General features: G+C 44.7%; 1 protein-coding gene across 10 annotated transcripts in view; it reads left to right on the plus strand.

Annotated features, from left to right (window-relative positions):
* Positions 1–23490, plus strand: part of HDAC4 (histone deacetylase 4) — a 186954-nt gene that overhangs the window by 67253 nt on the left and 96211 nt on the right. For all 10 annotated transcript variants that reach the window (XM_015867781.2, XM_015867780.2, XM_015867787.2 and 7 more), the window contains one exon: positions 18528–18772. In XM_015867781.2, the coding sequence (XP_015723267.1) occupies positions 18528–18772 (245 nt within the window). The remainder of the gene's footprint in view (positions 1–18527; positions 18773–23490) is intronic.

The following is a 23490-nucleotide window of genomic DNA, read 5'->3' on the forward strand; positions in this document are numbered from 1 at the left end:
TTGCTTCTAAAGCTTGATTAAGCTGTTAAAATAGGGCATTTGAAATAGTAACAACAATAAAAGTAATGGGAGGAACTGTGTTTGTGCACTGTTTTTTACTGTTCCAAAACTACCTTAAGATCTTAAGGACTTCTCAGTTGTACGTAATAACAGCTCACGTCTGTCCTTCGAATACTGAGGGATTTGTTTCATTGAGATAATATTAGACCACGTTATTTTCTGCTGTGGGTTTTGTCCCATTTGGTCTGTACAGGCCAACGATCGGGGTTGTTCTTGCTCCTCAGCTATAACCTGTTTTTCTGCAGTTGGTTATGTACAGGATATGACACAGCATTTTTAACTGGGCTCTAAGATCGCTGAAGGCAGTCCCCAAAAAGTCTGTAACACACTAACTCCTGTATAATGTTTTAGAAGAGGAAGACAGCTGCTTGGCCTGCCCTCCTTGGGAGGAATGGCTGCTCTCCATCGGCAGTCTTCATGGCAAACCGGGCCTTGTCACAGGTCTTGCTGAAAGCTTGCCTTCACCTATGGTGCAGGGGGACTGTGTTAAATTGACTCTTTGAGCTGTGTTAGGAGGCGTAGGCCAGCACCCTGTTCAGCACTGGTGCTTGAGCAGGATTAGCGCTTCATGGCAGTAGTCATCCTGAGGTGGGTGATGTGCAGTGGGTGTATGGACATAGACAGCAAGGTTCTTTGCACAGCATCTCCAGCACCTTGGGGCCTGATCTGTAACCCCTGCATCAGTGCTGGGCTTCATGGCCTTGTGCATTGGAGAGGCATCCCAGCGTACTTCTGAGGGAAGGCGATAGCTCCTCACAGGGCTTATAAATATCCAGGATTCCTTCAGCAGTTCATTATTTGGAATGAGGAGGCTCTACATTTGGTGCCAGCTTGCTCAGTGACCTTTGACCAAGACAGTTGGCTCTCCTTCCCCAAAAATAACAGCCATCTCTGCCCATCTTCCTAGGGATTTGCTGTAGCTGCCACTTGCTTAAATACCTGCAGCAGGTAGTAGGGAACGCAAATCAATTTGGTCCTGGTCATATCCAGGTGATCACCTGGGTACCCAGCTTCAGGTCTGTCTTACCAGCTGTTGGTCTGTGTCCTCTTTAGGAAGGTGAAGCTTGACTTGTTGGATTGCACAAACAAGGTGTTGGAAGAGTGACTGGGTTGGATGGAGGTGAAAAGAATTTGCAGGAAATAATCCAGGCTTCTGAACTGTTGGAAACGAAGGAAAATAGGACGGTGACAAGAAGAGAAAAAACCCTGTCTGAGGATGAAAGCCATAGCAATGTCTGGAAGATGTTTCGAGTGTTCTCAATGTTAAATCAGCACCAGGGGAGTTTTAAATGGGGAAAAGTTGAAATGGTGGAGGTAAAAGAACACTTGAAAGAAGTGGCAGTGGTTTCCTGTGTTTCAGTGTGTTTTTCTTCTTTTAATTCAGTCTGTCTGAATTCTTTGTTCTTGTACTTTCTTTGAACTTGGAACATTTTGGTCGGGCTTCTCGTGATAGTTGCCGTCCTTAATTGAAACAACAGTAGCCTTGCTGCCGTTTAAATGGAGGATTTTGGAGCTCTGGAGAAAATATTGTGCTCATATCTTCTTTTGGCAAGTAACTTAATGAGAGGCTAAAGCTTTGCATTTCGTCACTGATTAATTGTAAGTAAATGCAGTTGATGCATTTGGTCTAAATTTTATCCTTGTGCCCTGAGTCAACCTGCAGGAACTGGCATTTACTTCTGTTGTGTTTCCCATAAGCCGTCCTATTTATAGCTTACTGCATGGGGAAGGCAGCGTAACTTGTGCTGAGATAAGCCTCAGGGCCAGAGTAGTGTTATCTTACCCTTGTGGTGTCAGCAGGACTGTGGCCAGCCCAGGGGTGCGGGCATCTTCCCTTAGGCATGGTGCAGTGGGCAGCTCTGAATCCTGCATCTTCCTCATAGCTCGTGTGTGTGTGTATATATGTGTATATATATATATATATATATATATATATATATATATATATATATATATATATATTTGGAAATCATTTCCCATGTCAAAAAAACCTCTCCCCAAACACTGCAGAGCAGGAATGTCAAAGTCCTGGTTGCTCATGATGGTTCTCCTCTTGCTTGCTTGGTGTTGGCCCAGTGGGGTTGATCTGCTGTAATGTCCAGGTGGATATGGAGGCACTGCAGCCCTGAGATGTTCCTGCTATGAACATGGATGCGTGTGTCTGTGGAGCATGGGGGTCTCAACTCCTCTTGCAGCCAATGGCTGTTCAGTACCCAACAAGTTAGTCCTAGGTGTGCAGTATTAGGAGTGGATGTCCATCATGTGTGCTCATCAGTTGATGCTGTTCCAGACAACACATGACAGCTCAGTGTCACGAGTCTTATCTGCATATGCATGTCTCTGATCTCCTTACCAACGATAAACATTTATAACGTGGAGCTGCTTTTTATTTTGATGCACAGTCACAAAGATAACAGTCCTTAATCCTCGTGGTCATAAATGTTCTTATTTCCTTCTGTTGTCTTTTCCTGGTTAAAAAGAGGATGAGGGCAAAGCAGACCCTCTCAAATGCCGTGCCCATATTATAGGGCTTGCAGGAACAGGGAACACAAAAGGACTGCGGTGCTTTAGGCTTGTGAGCGGAGATCTCCATTCTGGAGGAGGCAGCGTGTAGTCATCACACGACACAACTCTGTCTCACAAGGTGTTGGTATCCAAGTGAACAAATTATTGCTGCTGTTAGCTGCCTGCCCATTAGACACAAAGGCATTTAATCATGACATTCTGGGACTCGCAAGATGGCAGATCTGGCGGTTTTATTCTTCCATTTCTGGAGCTGTTCTGTAATGATCAGTGGTGTTTCTTCCTTTCTTGTTGTTGTTAAGGAAAGGTAATAATCTGAGGCCTCAAATATAGGTTGATGAAGATATTTGCGATCCATCGGCAGGAAAAAGCAAGCAGATCTAATTCGTGTTCTTCTGACAGTAAGCCAAGAAACCGATATGCTTTTTATTTAAATGGAAAGTTTCTTAAGATGGTATTAGACCTGCCCCATCTGTCTCAGCACAGGCTAGATGGCGAAGGATTTTACTTAACTGAGCAGTAAAGTTATGCTGATAAAACTGACAGTAATTCCTTTTGCTTAATGTGCTGAAGCACTCCGGTGTGACGCACTCAAATGGAGCACACCTCGGTCCTGGGGTCCGGGAGCAGATTTATTTGGTTCCTCCAGCTATTCAGAAAGGAGCACAATCGAAACAAGCAGCAGAGGTCCCTTCCAAACCTTATTCTGCGCTCAGCAGTTGCATGTTTGCCTACCCAGACTGAGATGCAGCCTGAGCTGGAAGCGCTACCTCCCTCTAAATATACAGGAAGAAAAAAAACCTGCTTCAGGAGCACGTCTGTCACTTGCATGAATTTTCTTAAATTATTTCTGAGCAGACTTCATTACTGTATTTCAGAGTGAAAGATGGCATTACACAGGCTGAACAGGATTTGCCATGCTGCTGCTAGTAGCCATGGGGTGTTCCCAGGTGGGAGCAGAAGCACGGAGCTCAACACAAGCACTAAGCACCATCCCCTGAATATATATGTATATATATGTAGCACGGTTTGGGTTTGCATGCTGTTTGAAGTATCTGTGTTAGGGTACTTAGCCTCACAAGATGTGTTTTGGGTTTTAGAGCCAGTTAGGGTGCTCCAGAGGGAATGGCTCCTCCTGTGTCTTTCTACTTCAGGTAGTAATAGGGGCTAAAAAGCAGTCGGTTTTCCTTGGTGGAAAGAATGTTGTGCTGGCAAGCTGCAAGTGGGGTTAAAAAGGGAAGGGAAAAAGCACATGCACGCACAGTTATCTACCTATTTATCTGTATGTAGGTATAAAACCCATAAGATTTCATGCATATTATGTGTGGATTACTGTGTGATGGGCTGTCGTGTCCTAAAGCAGTGCCATAGAAAATTGAGGGGGGGGGAAATTTGTTGCCAAAATAAAAGATCCATTCCCAAATTATTCCTTTCTTCCCTTCAACTAATTCCAAGTCAGAGTGTTCTGTGATTCTGTGTAAAAACCTGATGTGTTTTAAGAGGTGAGTGTTTGCAAACAGACCCATACTGCATTTCTCTAGTCGTGGAGGTTTTGTTTTTAGTCTACCAGTCAACTATGAGCTAGACAATGCAATTAGAGTGAATGAGGGAAAAACAGACACCTGAAGAGCTTTACAGTACTTGTTTCTCCTGTTCTGTACTTAGATGACCCACTTGATAAGGGTTTCTCCTGAGTGCTTCAAAAATGAAGTGCTACTCCAGCAAGCAGAATGAGAAGGGAGAGCTGAGGAGGAATCGCAGTGCTTGTGTTTCACTCAGCAAGGAGCGTTTGCTGTCACCAAACGTGTCCTCCAACAGGACAGGGGCTTCATTTGGAGCACAGGGGGAGGGTGATGCCCCGTTCAGACATGTTCCTATGCAGAAACTGCTCTGAAAACCTGTGCTCTTTGCCCAAAGAGTTATAGTTCCCAGGTTTGGAATTTATATCGCTTGTAGAGCTTCATGGCTGGGCAAGTGAGCTTGCAATGTGTAAGAAATGCAAAGTTTATCAGTGGTAAGCTGCTTATTTTTGATGGTGAGTTTGTTTGTCTAAAGGGAAAGGAAGATGCAGGTAAAATGAAAAATTAATAGTTGAAAAAATAGAGAAAAAGTAATAAAGTAATCCTTGAAACTGCAGAGAACTGGGATGAAAGCATAGGGAGAAGTTTAACTTCAGTTTAGACTATTGCTTTATTGCCTTGAGACATGGCCGTATGTAGGTACTGATAAGAAATGGAAGTAAAATAGCCAGAAAGACGTTGGCAGCCAAGAAACTCCATCTAGCTTTATGTGGAGCCAAATACCTACAGCATCTGTAAGTGTCTTTGTCTTGATCTGAGGCAAAGCAAGAGGTGGGGAGGGCTGTAATTTCATCTTGTTTAATACAACAGGGAGTTAGGGGAACTGCCACAAAAATTCCTTGTACATCATGTTCTGGGGATGCAGAGATTAATCCCCTGTGCTTTGAACTGTTCCTGAAGGTAGCTGATGGGGATCTCACCATTCAGTGCAGAAATTAAGGTATGCACTAACAGAATGGAAGCGATACCCATGGATCATAAAAGGAAGAAAGCAACCCACAGCTTTCCCTTTTCTAGCATATATGCTCACAGTGATCCAGGGGATGACACAATATATGGTTGCTCTTAGGAAAGAGGTTGGTTTGTATTTTGATCAATGGAGGCAGAAGGTTTGCTCTTCATGAAGGCTTCGGGTGTCAGACCACGTACTGCAGGTCTGGGGATGCTCTTCTGCCTTCCCAGAGCATCGCAGGGAACGTCGGTTAGAGAATGTTCACAGCATTGCTTTGCACCTTCTGTGATACAGAAAATATGCCTGGCTCCAGTGCCCAGTGGATTCCTGTTTGCATTTTTCTCTGTTACTCCTTGTGCCGTATCCTTTTCTTGTGCTGTCTTTGCACTTTTCTTATATAGCAGCAGCAGCGCTTGGGGCTGATTTCGCTGCTTTGAAAGGGGCACAGAACCTTTTGAAAGCCAACTGCCTGACTTGCTTCCCTGCAAGTGCTGCTCCCACAGATGGCAGCGAAGCCGTGAAGTGTTTGTGGGGTGCGATCATGGGCTTACAGAGATCTGTCACCCTCGTCTTTGCAGCCTTCCAGAGCCCTAGGACTTGTGCAAACCCGGGGGGGAGATAAGGGAACAGCAAAGGCAGCCTGAGTGTGGTGCTCTGTCTGGTTTTGTGTGGCCATGGTGTTGGCTCACGAGCTGAGTTTGGAGCTGCTGTCACCATCACCAGCCTCAGTATCTGTGGCTGCTTTTGTCTGTATCCTCAGCCAAAGTGTGAGATGGCACAGCCACTGCACCAGTATCCTGGAATTCAACTCACCTTTCTGAAATCTTTCCAAAACACCTTTCAAAGATTACATCCAAGGCAGCCCTCTTCATTTAAACCTCTGGAGTCCTTTGCAGCCATCTAAAGTGCTGAATTTCTTCTTGTTTATAGTTGCGTTGCCTGTAAGTGTTGCACTCAGTGTTGTTCTCCAGTGCGGCCCTCAGGATGCTGCTAACAGCCTTGTAAACCATTTCAGGTGAGCGCGGGCAGACTGCACTGATACGCTGCCCTCAGCTAAATGTAGTGCTGGAACTGCTTCTCCTCCTTCATCAAAAGAGAATTTATACTTGATTTAGATGCTACCTGTGCTGATTTACCATCTCTCCTCCCCCTGAAAACGTTTACTTACAGATGCCAGTAGTGCGTTTTCAGAGTCAAAAAAGATGCTCTAGTCATATACAGTGAAAACCATTTGTTGGATCAACTCTGTTGTGAAATTGGGTTCTTGTAAAAAGGAAACGTCTCATGTTTCCTTGCACAGAGAAGGGAGCTTTGAAGTTTTGGTGCTGTTTGCTGGGTTTGAAAAGGCTTGCTGCAGTGCTGCGCCAAGAGAGAAGCAGCAAATGCAGTTACTTGGCAACTTGTCTCTATACATCATTGAATCAGACCAAATTCCTGAAGCTCGTAAATACTCATACGCTTCTGCCAAGCAATGGCTCTCTTGTGCTGCTTCTCACATGCTTACCAACGTGTGCTTTTCCTTGTATTCTTCTAAGAACTTGGTCTGCAGTTTAGGGATCTAGCTATGTGTAAAAGAGCTAACAAAACTACTGATGTGGTCAGAATGACCAGTGTCAGGATAGAGCACAGGAAATATACCACAGCTTTGCTGCACAAGAAAAAAAGACTTAATATTGAGCAAGGCACATGAGGGGACAGACAGCAGGAACTACATGCAATGTAGAAGTCATCAGTATCCAGTTTCTAGCTCTTTAAAGCTACTTTGTTCATTATCTTCCAGCATTCCTAGGGCATGTTTGATACTAAGTTGGTGTGCAGCTTGAAATGCTCTTTGCTCCTTATCCCAGAAAGCAGGCTCCTGTGTATGACAAAATGTTGTGCTTCTAAGTACCCATTATATAATGCTGGTATTATTTTGCGCCTTTGAATTATAGTATTAACTGCTGTTTTATACCTAAACACTGCTTTACATCTAAAAGAGCATGTTGCGCATCACTTGGTGACTGTAGTGTCTGCGAGTATTGAGAACACTCCTGACTCCAACATAGATGATAATGAAGATTAAGCCCTTCTTAAATCTGCTGCCTCCTTAATGGATTCAGCGCTATCTCCGCCTCATTACCTGCCACAGTCAATCCTGTGGAGCAGAGGAGAGCTGGAATGTCATGAACATTGTGCTGTTGGTCTTCATCAACTAACGGGTGTCATGAAACATTGTGGTCAGGAAGCTGCTTGCCTCCTGTGAGATAAACTAAGTCACTATTAAAGCAAATCCAGTCAGCTGGGGGCTGTGCTAACAGTGGGCCTGGATTTTGGAACCTTCCCTTTTTCCTTCAGGTTTAAATTGATTGATGCTTCCTTGGTGAAGGCACACGGGGTTTTAAATTGCACTGAAATGATTGTTCTTTAAGCTATTTGTAAGCCAGATCTTAACACGTATGCTAATTTTAAGACACTCATTTGCACAAGCAGCAGATATTTAGTCTTGTATGCGCCAGATGGATTTGCTACTGGCGTCACATGTGAGATTATGGTCAAAGCAAGGAAAAATCAGGCAATAAATTCCAAGACCTCACTGAATATATATATATATATATATATTTTCCATCTGCAGGACCTGCTAGTTGCATTGCTGTATTTTTGTTATTGCTAGTATGGCTGGGAAAGCTTCATCATGCATCAGAGATCACACTGAGAGGAAGAACCTGGCAGTGAAGGATCCGTCCTGCCATGGCTTTAGTTTCCTATGTAGCACCACACAGGCTTCTTGCTCAGGTGTTTCTTAAGCATAAATCAAGGCAGATGGTAAAGCAAAGTGACCTACCAAATACAGCAGGCTTGCGTTCCAGAAATATGCAGTACAGACGAATGTAATGTCACCTACAACTTCAAAGACAACATTGCTGACAAAATGTTGGTTGTACAAGGAAGTCAAAGCTTGGGTAAGGCCAAGGGTGAGTTTTGCTACCTGTAAGTACACAGTGCTGAGCAGATATTACTTCCTGCCTGCAACTGCAGTCAGATTTATCTCGTTCTGCTTTTATCTGTAAACGAAGTTGTTACATCAGACCTTCTGGATCAGTTTGAAGGCCTAATTGGCCTGTGGGAAACAGCTCTGGTTTTTCCTACTTATATGCTTCCTCCCTGGAAATAGGGCCCAACTTCCTTTCTAAATAACACACTATCCAGCAAATAGTGCTTCTTTACAGTTACTTCATGCACACATCCTTAAAGATTAGAGAATTACAGGGTGGTTTGGGTTGGAAGAGACCCTTGAAGACTATCGACCCAGACAGATGCCTGTGGTGGCAGGAACATCATCCATTGGATCACTCAGAGCTGTGTTCTGTACCCATTGAAGTACCTACCAACCTGGTTCCTGCCAAACCAATTCAGTTTTGTTTAGGTTTTGCTTCCTCTTTCAGAGTGGCATCCATTTCTCTGGTCACCTCAATAACCCAGTTTCATAGTGCCCACTGGGGTCGGACTGTGCTGCTGAAATGGGTGGCAGGACCTCGACCTCCTCTGCCATTGGAGGCTGGAGAACCACAGCTCCTGCTGCTCCAGCCCCCCTTGTTTCCAGGCATCACTTCTGGATTCCCAAGTGCCTTATGCACGAGCAGTGAAGGCTTTAGCAAATCTCCCTGGCTTTTTGCAAAGCTTCAGATCAGCACAGTGGAGACGGTGCTCTCGCATGATACCTGCCAAAGCTGGGCTCTGCAGTGAAACCTTAAGAGAAGCAAGCTTGAGGCAAATCAGCTGTGAAGTGGAAGCATGCAAATTAAAGCATGCCAAATCATGGGTGGATTAGACTGCAGTGATTTAAGACTGCTTTATTTCAGCGTGGAAGCATTTACATTAAATTGAATGTACATTAGGTTCTACTTGTTGCCTTTGTAGTTAAGATGGGTGGTCTGACACATAGGCGAACACAGAAATCTCCCTCTTTCTAGAAGTTTCTTCGTACTCAGACTTGTAACAGTGGTGTTTTGGAAATGCTGAGAAGTAATTTGCAATCCTAAGGCTCAGAGTTCAGGGCAGTACAGTGTGCTGGGGAAGGAGCAGCTTCTAGGAAGAGACTGGAGTACTCCTGTGCAGGGAGAGCTTATGTTTGGTTAAATTATGGAATTTCATGCTTGTTTTTTCCCACTGTGCTGGTACAGAGGACGATCAGAGAATAGTTAATAAACTTTCTGCATAACTCTTCCCTCTCTGCTAAAGGTTGTTTCTGAAGCTCCGTTCCAGCTCCTTTGGGAGAGCAGAACAAAGCAGAGAGGCTTTTGCAGCCTTGGCATGCTGCAGGGTGTAAGAGCTTTGTGTAGCCTTCAAGCAGCGGCTTCTGGCATGGCAGGAGATGTGTGGTCTGGGATTTGTCTTGCAGCTCTGAATTTACACAAGCAGTCCATCACACAGAATGCCATTGGATTACCTTGCCTGGCTTTGCACTGTATTTAAAACTAAATGCCACCCACAAACATTTAGGTCAGTTCCTTATGTTTTGCAAAGGATTTCCATCTGGTAACACAGAGTTGTGAAGCAAGGAGGGCAGATCTACCACTCCTCTCAGTGGTTACTATGCATCTCCATCTTGATAATTAGTTTGACCTCAGCTAAGCTTGCTTCTTCCACCTGAAAGGCCCTTTGCCACTGCCCAAGAGCCTTCAGGCTTGCATGCTATAACCTGATTGCTTTGCAGTTTCCATGGATTCATCCACCTCAAATCCATCATAGTGGTTTATTCTCTGCTGCCTTTTGGCCATTATGGTCTTTTTCTCTGTGGCTGCTCAAGTTCAACACACATTTTAAAAGCTAGTTATTGGAACTGTAAATTTTTATCAGCGCTATTTATAATTAAAGTTCTGTTTATACTCTGTCTATTTTTAGGATTTGTGAGCAGGAATTGCTTTTCTGAGGTCGATGCCCTAAAGAGAGCTAAGCAGCTCATTTTCATACATGCTGTTGCGTTCTATGAGTATTTCAAATGCTCTGGCTTTCCTTGCAAGGATGGCTGTTTTTGTAATCTTTTGGGTATATGTTCTATTTGATGAATTCTGCATGCTCTTCTTGTACCAGAAGAGGTTTAGATTGGCCATAAGAATTAACTTGTTATCTCAGAGAGTGGTCAGGCACTGGAATGGCTGCCCAGGGAGGTGGTGGAGTCGCCATCCCTGGCAGCGTTTAAGAGGTGTCTGGATGAGGAGCTACGAGAGATGGTTTAGTGGTTTGCTATAGCTACAGTAATGGGAGGACAGTTGGACTGGATGATCTTGTAGGTCCTTTCCAACCTTGTGATTCTATGAAAAACCCAGCACCTTAAGTTCAGATTTTCTTTAAATGCCGTATCATATTGGGCAACTACACCTCAGCATGGAGTAATCTTATAGAATACTTCCTCTAAATGATACAAAGAAATTCCAGACTCAAAGTTAAAGTTTCTTATGATTTGATGTGCTTTAGAAACCAAAAATACCACGTTGTCACCTGTAAAACAGAGCAGCATTGCAAAGGCAATGGTGAGTTTCCCTAGAGCTAAGCACATAGAGCTTACTTAAAGTGACCTAAAAACAAACTAGTGTTTGCATTCTGTGATCAATAGCCATGAATTGTGTATCTATATCAAACAGTTAACAGAAGCTGTGGTTTGGTAGTGATCATCTGCCTGGTTAGATCTGGCTGCCTTCTTTGAAACCAACTTTTGTATAGATATGTTAAAGCAGATAGAAGAACTGAATGTTCCATTTTTGTCACACGTTTCAGGTATTGAAATGCGCTGTAAAAATAGATTCTGGGTCTGCAGACAAGCTCTGAGAAGCTTCTACCCAGCCTCTGCTTTTCTGCCACTCTTGTTTCCCTCTGGGGAAAGCAGGGATACTGATCCCTCTATAAACCTTCAGAATAAGGAGATCTGATGGGAAGCATCCTCCTCTTCCCTTTGCTGGCCTCCCTCTCCTGCTGAGAAGCTCTCTGGGGTTGTTATTGGCTCCTGCCCGGTGTTCCAGTTCTTTTATTTTGTACATATTTCCAGTTGTTTTATTTTGGGTAAGGATATGTATCTTTATGTATCTCCAGGCTTACATATAAGGTCTCTCACCTTTGTGTCCCACATCATCTTCTTTCTTCTTGTGGAGGAACAGATCCCACTCCTAATAGGAAATGGGTATTTCAAGTGTTTGGCCTGCCATTTCTATAAACAGTGTTTTGCTGAATTCAGATGTTGTTCTCAATGTCTCATACTCTTTTAGTTGCAACCAGTTGCTTTAAGACTTGCATGCATGGGGTGGATGGGCAGTGACAGCAGTCATCTTTCTATACAGATACTGCTGGCAACCACCCAGCTTCTGTGCTTTAATAAAATACAACTTTAATTCTGGAGACCGGAAGGAAACAGAATTCAAAGTTGTGTGAAATGATGACTGAATCCGAATCTTAGCTGTTGCATTGTTGTGGTTCTGTTTCATTGAAGCTCTTGTGTTAAAATTCATCCCTGTGTCACTCTGGCTCTCGACATGGGAAGAAGTGCCTGTGTAATACAGTAAAGAAAATAATGTTCTTGTCTTCCTAGAGCAGGGATGTTTTCAGCAGAATGACTGCCGAATTGTTGTTCCATCTTTAAAAGGCCATGCTGATGTCAGTGGCTTGAAGGCTGTGCATAAATGCCAAGAAAAAGCTTGCTTTGAGTGAGAATCGTCGCTGTGACGCTGGGAACCTCGTCATGCATGGTGTGCTACCAAGATGGGGGATGCAAGGAAAATCTGCCATCCGCTCTTAGGGTTTTAGGTCTGGTTAACTGAAAGGCTGATTGTTTCTCTTAGTCCCTGCTGGTTCAGATGGGTTTCCTTAACAAAAGGGTTTTGTAATTACTCTGTCCGTTATCAGCCTGCTGTGTTGAAATACGCTCGCTTTATCTGGTGCTTTTCTTTCCTTTTTAAAAAGGATTCTTATGGAAATCTTAAGTGAGAGTTTTATAGTGTTTGTGTTAAGGAACTGAGAGACAACGCTAGCTCGTGTTGGGGAAATGAGGAAGGGCTTCGGTGTAATTTCTCTGTTATGTCATGGAATCTGACTGTCCTGAGCTTGTCTGAATGTCTCTATGAAGCTGTTTGGTTTCTACCTTCTCTTAAAAGAGCATATTCTTTAATTCTATTCCTTCTGAATGGATTAAAAGTGCCATCCTGGGTCCTGATACAGCTTATGCACCTGCGTGTTAGAATTGCTTGAGAACAAAACCCCCCAGAGAGCAATACAAAAAGCTGTGACTATTTGCCCGCTTGAACATACGCTGGTTGTGTGCGACTAGGATCTTGGTTTCTAATAAACTGCTGAAAACACTGCAGCCTTTCAGCAGTCCATGAAATGCTGTGAGAGCTGCTGAACTCTTTCCTCTTACGGCTTGTGATTTAGCTGCTATTTTTGCTGCTTTTCCATGACTGAAGAGATCGCACTGCACATTTCAGTGCTTGTTGTAAAGCTGGGAGTCACTATCACTTGAGCAGTGATAGAAATTAGCTACCTAGCCTATTGATAATAACCAGTCCTGAAGCAGTGGGAATATATCCTTTTGGCACACTAGAGCACATGCATGTGATGGGCTGGGAAACTCCTTAGAGTTCAGTTTTACATTTTCTTTTGATCCTGGGAAGTTGCATACTCTTGCTTTCTTTCTTGGATATATCAGTGCATTCAATCTCGAGCTGTTAGCTGAAGCTTTGGCTCTCACAGAGCTGATCTCGGAGGATGCTGCACTGCTGCTGTGTAGTTCCCTTGGTGGCAACCAGCTCTGCTCTCTGCACTGTTGGTGCTGCTGCTTTTCTCCTTTTGGCAATCATGAGTCTCTTGCCTGGTGAATTGGTGGATGCAGCAGGCACAGGATGGCTGGCTGGCTGTGTGTGCTCTGCGAGGTTTTGGCTGAGGACCAGCATTCCTCCAGCAACAGATAGGTGTCTTTGATCTTCCAGCTTCTCTCCATCTCTTTGGGAAGCTGACAGCATTTCCTCAGAGCGAGAGCTGCTTTTATCGCACAACTCGTTCAAATGGCCTGGCTGTTCACCAGCTGGCACCACCCCCAACTTGCAGGCAAAACCATTTCAGTTCTCATTGCATCTACCAGAGACCTGAGAGCAGCCTTTCAGTGTCTAAAGGGGAACTGTAAGAGGGAAGGGGACACACTCTTTAGCAGGGTGTGTGGTGAGAGGACAAAGGGAAATGGTTTCATACTGAAGGAATGGAGGTTTAGGTGGGGTATAAGGAAGAATTTTGTTGCAGTGATGGTGGCACAGGTTGTCCAAGGAGCTGGTGGATGCCCCATCCCTGGAGACACCCCTGGTCAGGCTGGATGGGGCCCTGAGTACCTGATAGAGCTGTGAGTGTCCCCATTCATTGCAGGGGAGTTGGACGAGATGGTCTATAAGGATCCCTTCCAACTGAGAAGATCCTATGATTCTGTGGTCTCCCTCTATCTGCATAGCAGGGGTTACAGTGGGAAAACCTTGAAACATCAGAGTGAGGAGGAGATGCAGCATGTGCCATCCTCCTGGAAGAGCCCTCTGACTCCTGGCATTCCCATGCTGCCCTGTAGCTGCTTTCGCCTGCTGTGTTCTTGCTGATGTAGGGTCACTGCTTTGCTGGCTCATCAGGTTGTCCAGACATCTGTGTAACCTCAGTTCAGCTGTGTGTCGTAGAATCATAGAATGGCTTGGATTGGAAGGGACCTTCAAGATCATTCAGTTCCAACCCCCTGCTGTGAGCAGGGTTGCCACCCACTGGATCAGGTTGCCCAGGTCCCTCAAGTCCTGCTGTGCATACGTAGTTGGGTGGTGTTTTTAAGGTGTTATCTCAAGATGAGACTTGACTCCTCTCCCATCTCCTCTGTCCTCCTTTCTAAAGTATCATATTCCCTTTAAGAAAGGTTGGGGTAAGATTAGAAAAAGCACTGGAGAAATGCTGTGGGTTTGTTACCTCCCTTTTCTATCGCATATCTGGTAAAGTGAGGAGTATCTGAACCCAACAGCCAGGCAGATGGATTAAAGAGGTTCATTTGTTGAATAATGCTTGAAATGAAGATGCAGGCAAAGTTATATTTCAAGGAATATCCTTGAAGAAGGGCAGTATGATTTTTATTTTCAGTGTTGTTTAAATGATTATTTATTCATTTAGGCCCTTTTCCCATGGAAACTCAGGTGGCTTTCACTTGGCTATCAAGTGCTAATACACATTAATGTGCAAACTGCAAGTGAAGGTGCTAGGATCCAAAAAGTAAACTCTGGAAATCCAGAATCGTTGCATTCTGATCATGACTTCAGGTCTTGGTAGTAATGAGAAGAAACTTTCTTTGCCATGAATGAATGAGTGACATTTAAAACTCCATCTGTTGCCTACGGTGTGGTGCCTCACGATGTGTTTCAGTGGCTGATGGGATGATTAATTTCGGTTCCCATTCATGCAGCATGACATGTTCTCATAGTGGGGAATGACTCCAGCCCTTGCTGAACTGCAGCATGTGTGGTGCTCGTAGGAAATCTCACTGCTGTTTTGCTCATAGCTTGTGCGCTGAGGAAGGATCCAGGCTGCTTTTGCATTCACCCACACAGCTCTGCAAAAATAACAGCGTGTGCTGAGCTGACTGCTTTTGGGGGATGGCTCCATCTCCTGATTGGACTCGGGGAATGTTGTTTTAGTTTTATGTGGAGGTTAAAACCTTCTTCTTTTAAAACTCTTGCATCTAAACGGGCCCAGCCCTGCCAGCTGGGTGAAGGAAGGAGTCTTGTTGCTCTGCTCTGCCTGGCATGACCTCAAGCACAGGTTGGGTACCACAGTATGAGAAGGTCCAAAGGAGGGCTGCAAAGATGGGGAAGGGTCTGAAGGCAAAGTGTGTGAGGAGCAGCTGAGGTCCCTTGGTTAGTTCAGTCTGGAGGAGAGGAGGCTGAAGGGAGGCCTCATGGCGGCCTGCAGCTCCTCATGGCGGCCTGCAGCCCTCAGATGCTTGCAGTGTGCCACAGACTTGCTCAGAGACCAGGATGAGATTGAGCCTAGAGTGGCCTGAATGCACATGGTGATGCATAGGCTTTTTCCCCACTATTCTCTTCTGGAGGAACACTGCTTATCTTTGGGGCATCCTGTGGCAATCAGCATGCTGTAGGTTCAGAGCAGCTCTGTCTTCCAGGCGTTCTAACAGTGCTCTCAGCCGTTTCCTTACAGTGTACACAAAACCATGCTGCTTTCATCCTGGCACTGCAGGCAGATACTGCAGCAGCTTGTTGCTATTAATAGCCCTGATCTCACTGTCTCTCCGTGTTTCAGCAAGTTGTGACATTTTGGGAAGCCGAGCTTTGCAAGCAGATCTGTGTCCCCATCACCAGGTGACGGTCACAGCCGCCTGCCTGGGGCTGCTGCCCTGAGCCTGGTGGCATGTCTCCCTCCCCTGCAAATTAACACAGTGCTTTTGGAACCTGCATGCAAGCAGCTGAAAATAAAGCTGGGGGGGGGGGAGATCTGTACAGCACAGACTCTTGCTTTTGCAGTTTTTTGTTGTTGTTGCTGCTCTGCTTATTGGCAAAATCCGGCCAGAGGGCAACACTGGCACACCAGTAATTAGAAAGCAAACCCATTAGTTGGAAATAAAGCATGAGAGAGAAGCTGAGTCAGGGGTGTCTGGAAAGGTGCTGGCCAGGGTTGTCCAGTTACAGCCTGTGGGTACCGGTAGGAGCCCAATTGCTCGCCCAGCGGGGTTTGATGTGCTTGGGTTGCTAAGCTCATGCTGCCATGGGTCTGTGGTGGTGTGTCTGTGATTCATCTCCTCTTTGTCACTTTCTGTCCTCTTGCAGCCCCAGCGATGGGTCTGGGTTCTTCTGGGCTAGAAGAAGGGTGGTTTCAGGTAGCACATTCCATGTGCTTTCTATTTGAAGCTGGTTTGGAATAGAGGGGAGGCAGCTTTCTGCACTGCTTAAACTGAAATGAAAAGAGTCCTTCTGGCAGCAGCTTTTGGTTTTTCAAGAACTGGTTTTGAAGATGTTCTTAAAGTTCAGCTTCAGTAAAGGTTATGCTGGAACGAGGTTTGAATTTAAATGTTTCAGATATCCCGTGTCCTTCTTATACTGAAATTTTATCATACATCTTAGCGTGCTTTCAGGGCTGAATCCTTCTATTTTGTCAGTCCTTTATGGACTAACATGGAAATGCCATTTCGCAGAGGAGGGAGAAAATAGAGTTATTACTGCTGTTTTTATTTAAATAATGCATGCACATATCTAAATAGCATCTCCCTCTTCTAATCCCTTCCAAACTGCCCAGTGCTTGCAGAGAGGTGATTTTTCTATTACGCACAAGCCCAACTCTCTGATAACGTATTTATGTGCAGCCTTGATGTGAAATGATTTTAACGGCTGACATTTTTTTTTGTAGGAAATGGACCCTTCCTTTGCAAACTGAGCTGGTCGGTCTGTTACAGCAAATACATTTAACCGATAGATGCCTTCCTCTGTTGGTCTGATAGATGGTGTAGGCAGAGCTGGGAGGTGCCAAATTTACAGCCCCAGCCACGAGGCCGTTCTGTGCCTGCAATCGATGAGGGCTGGAATGCTTTAGGTCTTAATTAACGTGAGGCACGAAGGCGGCCTTTGATGTATAGCCATGTTTTATTTATGTGGGGAGGGAAAAAGCATCGGAGTGTTTCCAACTTGGTGTAAAAATAATGGTAACTGAACCATGGAAAAAAAAATCCTTGCATGCCTAGGTTAAATAATAATAATAATGCTAATAATTCCTCCTGTTTTTTGCCTCGTGTTCCTCCAGTGAAGGAAGAAGCAGGGTAACATGAGATAGTTTATTATTCATAATTGAGATCTTGTCTTCTAATTCATGGGCTTGGCATTTCTCATTAAAACTCTGAATATAGTCTTTGTGCTTTTGCTAACGTCATGAATCCGATTGTATTAATATGTTCTCAAGGCAGAACCTATAAAAGCAATTTTCTAGTCTACCATAAAATATTCATAAGAATACAGGCTTTTTTTTGTTTTGATGATGTGTTCATTAACTAGAGAAGGTTTTATTGTTTCCAGGAGGGCCCTGTAGGTCAGAAGCACTCACAGCTTCTGTTGGGAACTCATGGCGTTTCCAATAGTTTCTTGAGACTGAAATAGCAAGAGGCCGGGATGACGCAGCTCCGCGGGGCGATGAATGGGAGCTGTGGCCACAGTGCCCCAGCTGTGTGCAGTGCCAGGCGCTTGGGAGGCCTGAATGCTGCTGTCCCCAGCTCTAGGGGAACCAGGGGGGGTTTGTTGGGTCTTCCTGGTGAGATTGGCTGCCTTTCTCTGCGGGTTCAGGCTCTTGTGTGGGGCAGTTTGTCACTGGCACAGCTTGAGCTCCCAGATCCCATGCTCCTAGGTAGTGATGTATTTAAAGGGCTTGTGGATCGCCTGGTTTGCTGTCCTGATCAATGGGTTTTGATCCTCCTGCATTAAATTCTTGGAGCTCTGCTCTAGCAGCAGGACTGTGGAGTTGCATCAAGCCATACTTCGGTGTGTCCAGGAGATCTGGAAATATAGGTATAACATGCATGTTTGGGTAGAGAAGGCAGGCCAGGGGAGGCTGTGCATTCATGTCTTTGTTCCATCAGGGTTTGTTTTCTGATCGCTTGGGGTTTGATTTGGCAGGCTGAAGTAGAGTAAAGCCATGCTGAGTTATTTAATTTGGTTCCATCTTCTTTTTGAGGTGAGTCTGTACCTTGCTATGAAGCTGCTACGCTTGGAGAAAATGGGACTGAAGTGTGAAGTCCCCAGTATTTGCTGCCAAACGAAGTTGCTCCAAGAGTAGCCAGTCAGCCTCACAACATTCAGTCCTCACATTAGGAATACTCAGTGTGAGAGCTGTAATGCTTAGATGCAGATGTTGGGTTTTTGATAGCCACACCAAGGACTGCCCTGCACCCTGTGCTGCCAGCCTGCCCTGGTTATTGCAGCAGCTAACCCTAGACTGTCACAGGAGCCCTTAACAATTCTTCCAGTTCTTCATTACCTATTTACTTTTGTTCAAGCTCCTTTCAAAAATAAATATTATGTAGGATACAGTGTGCAGTGCTTTTCTGTGTAATTTTTATTGAGAGCTTCATGTTCCTGACTGTAAGAGTCTATGAATTGATCAGCTGTAAGACAAGATGGATCTTTGCTGTGAAGTCCCGGAGTAATATTTATCCATCTAATCTCAAGTGATGCTAGAAGAGTGCAATAGGGATGTGTGTTTGAATACACAGGCTTGGAGTGATAACAAGTAGGGTCACGTGCAGTTCACTGAAGTTCTTTGCTTTGAGAAAATGCACGTATTCATAAGAGGTGGTGGCTGGAGTAAAACTGCTTGAGCTCTGTCTCCCATAGTGTTTTTTTTAGCGCTCATCTCTCCCATGTGTTCTCCCTCTGCAGTTGATGTGAGCACAGCACTGCCCTTGCAAGTTGCCCCAACCTCAGTCCCGATGGATCTGCGCCTGGACCACCAGTTCCCCATGCCTGTGACAGAGCCAACGCTCCGTGAGCAGCAGCTGCAGCAGGAGCTCCTGGCCCTGAAGCAGAAGCAGCAGATCCAGAGGCAGATCCTCATTGCTGAGTTCCAGCGGCAGCATGAGCAGCTCTCCCGGCAGCACGAGGCCCAGCTGCACGAGCACATCAAGGTAAGTGGTGGGCAGCCCTGTTATGGAGGGCTGCTGGTTTGGGACGGAGATGGCATTCTGGGGTCTGCATGCCACAAGGCTTTCCCAGTTCAGCTCTCAGGCTGGGTGCTTTACCTGGCTCCATCGTGCAGGACGAAGAGGAAATCTCACACACGGGGTAAGCAGGAAGTGCAGTTCAGAAGATGGCTGTTGCATAGTGAAAATGTTAGACATTATATAAATATTTCACAGTGATAGACTATTGCTATGGTAACATAAGCTTTCAGAATTGCTAATATGCTCCCTTTTCAAAGGGGGATTAACATGGCACATGGTAAATAGTGTTAATGTAATATTAAAAAGCAACCTCAATTCAACCTTATATAACTTTCATTTTAATATAAAGTATATGTCAGAGCGGGGAAGATAGGATTAAAAGTTAATGTTGTATTATTTACAGACTTTTCAAGCACGGTTGTTAGCCTGGGTTTGCAAGAATAGTGGCTGCTTGAAAGTAGATTGATTTAACAGCAAATGCGTTTGTCCTTAGTGGGTCTTGCCTATAGTCTGCTATCTTTGGGACAAAGGTGTGGGGAGGTGCATGTGTATACTCACTGATATAAATGCGTGTACATATGTTTGTATGTGCAGTTGTGTGTGGGTACATGTGTAGATGTATTTGTTCATGTGCCTATGTGTAAGCTGATTCGGGTAAAAGTCTGCATTAGAAGAAAATCAAGATCCAATTTTAAGAAGCCAGTTGTCATGGTGTATATCTAGACCATTAGAGTAACGAAGGTCTTCCTCTAATCTATAAGGCTGGTTGGATAAAAACTTAAAATAGAAATGAAATAATCCTGTACAAAAAAAGGATGATGACCTGTAAGGCCATCTCCTATGCTAAGTGTGTCATCTCACCCAAAGAAATGGCATGTTATAATAAAATAAATAAATCCCACAGTATCTCACTAAGAAAACAAACCCCAGACCAACCAGTGAGTAATTAGGGATGTAGGTTTTTTGTCAGAGCATACTTCTTGTGTTTGTGTTTTACAGTCAGCACTTGGATTACTGAGTTTCACAGGCTGACAATTGCACTTGGTGCAGTGGCTGTAAGTGCAGGGAATCTGTTATTTTGTCTGGAGAAATTCAACTTATAACCATATATTTGAACTGTGAACTCAGATCTGTTCGGCTGCTTTATGGCTCATGAAAAACAACAGGGAAGGAGGGAGAATATTGAAGGAAATAAATAAGAATCTGAGCATGAGGGGTTGAAATGTGAAATATGGTACAGAAGCGGCTCTGAATGAAGATGGAGAGCTTTTTTATGGAGGAATTCATATGCTTTTAGAAAATCACACATTACATATTGCAATGCTCCAAGCATGCAAGGGGAGGACTGACTACATTGAGTCAAGGGGGAGCTTCCCACTGCTTTTATCCTCCTCTCTGCTGTTGATGCTGCTGACTTGGGAGTGCACAGCCCTCCTAAGGTCATTAGGACCTAAATGCTGGTGCACATGAAGGTGATGGGTCTAAAGAATTGTTTCAGAGCATTTCTGATCCACTGTCTTCTTAACAGAAACACAAGGCAGGGATGCAGTTCATGATCTTTTCTGTTCACTCCCATACGGAGTCTTTAGATTAACTGTGAGAAGGAAGCAGCAAATCCCTGACACTCAGAATTAGATGATTGGTTTGTGTTGTCACTGATGAGATTAAGGATTTCATTAGTCTCTTGTCTCCAAAGCAAACTGTTCAGTATGCAGGAATAACTCAGGCTGAGTGATATAGTTAGGATAGTCTTCAACTGGGAATATTGTTTTGTAGCCTGAGTAGTTTACAGCATTACAGTGAAAGTGTCTGTCACTCCCATTAATACATTTATATTCCAAATTTCTTCTTCAGGCAGACATGTAGCTTACCTGAAGACTGCAGGAGAGCCTGAGCTTGCCCAGATTTCTGTTAAGATTGCATGTTAAGACTGGCAACTAGAGTGGACTTGCAGCGTGCCTCGCTGCGGCATCACTTTTAGTTCATGGATGTTTTCAGCATCCCTCCAGATATTGGGGGTTTTTGATGCAGAAAGCAACCTTTCAGCAGCTACTGCAAGGTAATTACGTACCTTGCAAGCTTGCAAATCGTGCCTCCTGCAGATTAGCTAGAACTTTCAATGTCAGAACAACCTCTGAATGCAATGAAACAGATCAAAAACTTAAAATAAGAGCAGAAAAGTTCAAACCTTACGGTCGTATCAAACAAAATGGCACTTCTTTGACTTTCTCTCTGCCATTGGTTTCCTTGGAAATGGTCAGGACCTTTTGTTATTCATGCTGTTGAATGCTGAAATTGCTTTGTTGTAGGCTATGTCCACAAAGAGGGGAGAGTTTTGCATCTTCCTGTGCTTTGCATATCTTGACAGTGCTATGTATTGATTTGGCTTTTCTCATTGGTGCCTAACGTCCTGTGTTTTAACCAACAAGTGCAAAGCATTTGGTTGTTCATCAGTGTGTTCATCAGCTTGCTGTGCTTTACCCTGTCTTGTGCCTGTTTCTGAGACTACGGTTCCTAGACTGTAAGCGTATTTAGGTACTGTAGGTGTATTTAGGTATCGTGGTGCAGCCTCTGTGCGCACCTACAAACACAGAGCAAGTCCTGTGTTGGGTCTCCCATTTGGCAAGACATTTGGATTAAATACCTTTGTACTCTTCCACTTGTTGAATAGCGTTTTCAACAGGAATGCACTGGCTCGGCATCTGCTCCATGGAGTGTCACACGCAGGGTGTTGAGGTGAGGATAAGAATGGTTTTGATGCATTTCTTTAGCAGCTCTTGTACCTAAAGGAGGTAGTGTGTTTAGCGTTTTCGAGTTAGGGCAAGCAGAGCTGAGATTTTAAAGCACTTCTTTGTTTTAACGTGCTAAACACAGTAGTAATTGTGGTTTGTGTTTGTTTTCTTAATACCGTATTGTTGGTGTGAACAGAGAAACTTACAGATTCAAGTGAAGGCTAAGGGAGTCCCAGCCAAAGTGGTACTATAAGAAACGTCTTAAATTCTTTTCAAAGTCAATTAAATTTGGCTTGAAAAATGTTGGCATGTTTTTGTGCATTTCTATTCCAGTAGATAACTTAATCTGAAGTTTTAGTATTTTCCAGAACTTGGTTTTATCCCAGCAGCCCAGCTTTAAGCATCTGATCTAGAGCAAGGCCAGGCAGGTTGCCTCCATCCCCTGTCCCCCCATCAGTGCCTGCTGTCACAGACACACGTCAGCTGCTCACATATGAGTAGAAATGGTGCTTTGGAAGAAATGCTCTTGGTGTAAAAAGGGACACATTCCAAAGGCCATGCAGTCTGGAGGAGCAGGCTGAGAGTGATATAATGTTTGTGGAAGAAAAGGCTATAACGGGATGTAGCTGCAGCTCGACATGTTGAGGGAGAGAGGGATTGTCGCGCATAGGGAGGAATGAGAAAAGTCTGACTTGTTTAGGGAAAATTAGCTGAGCCTTCTGAAGACTTCACACCATATGGAAATACAGCAAACTGTCTTTCACAACTACAGTGCAGCTTTGTAAATTGCTGCAGCTTGACATCTGAAAGCGGTGTGAGATGGGAGCTGGGGCTGCAGCGGGGCTGGCTGGAGGGATGGACAGACAGGAGCTCGGCTCCAGCACAGCCGCTTACCTTTGGTGAAGCAGATTTTCCACGGAGGCATGCCTTTGCCAGATGTGCTTACAGCCTTCCAATCTGCCTTCCTAAATAAAAACAAGGATGGAACAAGGAGCCCGGCGCCCAGGCTGTTGCCGGTGAGGCTGTGGAAAGGCTCTCTGCAGGTTCCAGCGTGAGCTCGGCCTGACCTTTGATTGTGAAGCCACCGGCAGGGAATATTTTCCTTTCTGAGTCACTGATTCCCAGCCAAGATCAGCTGGAAGTTACCAGAAGCTTTTCCATTTGCTTTCTGGTCAAGGGCTGGAGCTAGACGATCGAACTGGGGCAGGACATGTGCTTTGACAGTGTTGGAGGCATCTGGGGCAGCATGATCTCCATGGAGCAGCGACGTGCCTGGTGGGTGATGCAGCTCATCTCTGCCTTTGCGCTGCTCGAGGTTGGAGCAGGGCTCAGAGGAGCTCTGGCTGTTTTATAGCCAGAGCTGGAAACTTTTTCAGGATGCTGACGCACATCAGCTTTAGCACATGGCAGCAGGCTGCAAAAGTGTGCTGGTGGCAATGGGACGGCTGCAGGCAAGCAGCTAAGGCTCATGGTTCCTTGTGAAACTCAAATCTTGCCCTGGAGGCATGCAGTGGTCTTAATTCTGTCATGCAACTCCTCATTTTTTTCTGGCATTGGATAAAAGAATATTAGAGTGTGTCAGTAGCAGAGAGAGCACCATGCTATTGGTGCATATATAGCATGGTCAGGTAAGTGCATTTATGGGGTGGTCAGAGACATCATGGGTTCGTGCATGAGAAGTGACAGCACTGTGCATACAAGGGAGCTCCATAACAGTGTTCACTGAGGAGTGATGCTGGAATTGTTTTGCTTTTTCTTTTATTACCACAAAAATCTCATACTTTCAGCAGTATGCTTGTGCTGCCGGGTGGCTACATGCCAGTAAATAAAAATATGTGGAATGTTTTCAGACATTGGCTTTATATATAGCAACATTCAGATAGAACACGGAGAGATGTATTTGGTTTTTGCTGTTTGCAGATGATGTGTTTTCCATCAGCATGGTTTCTG

This window comes from Coturnix japonica, chromosome 7, assembly GCF_001577835.2.
Source record: "Coturnix japonica isolate 7356 chromosome 7, Coturnix japonica 2.1, whole genome shotgun sequence".
Lineage (NCBI taxonomy): Eukaryota > Metazoa > Chordata > Aves > Galliformes > Phasianidae > Coturnix > Coturnix japonica.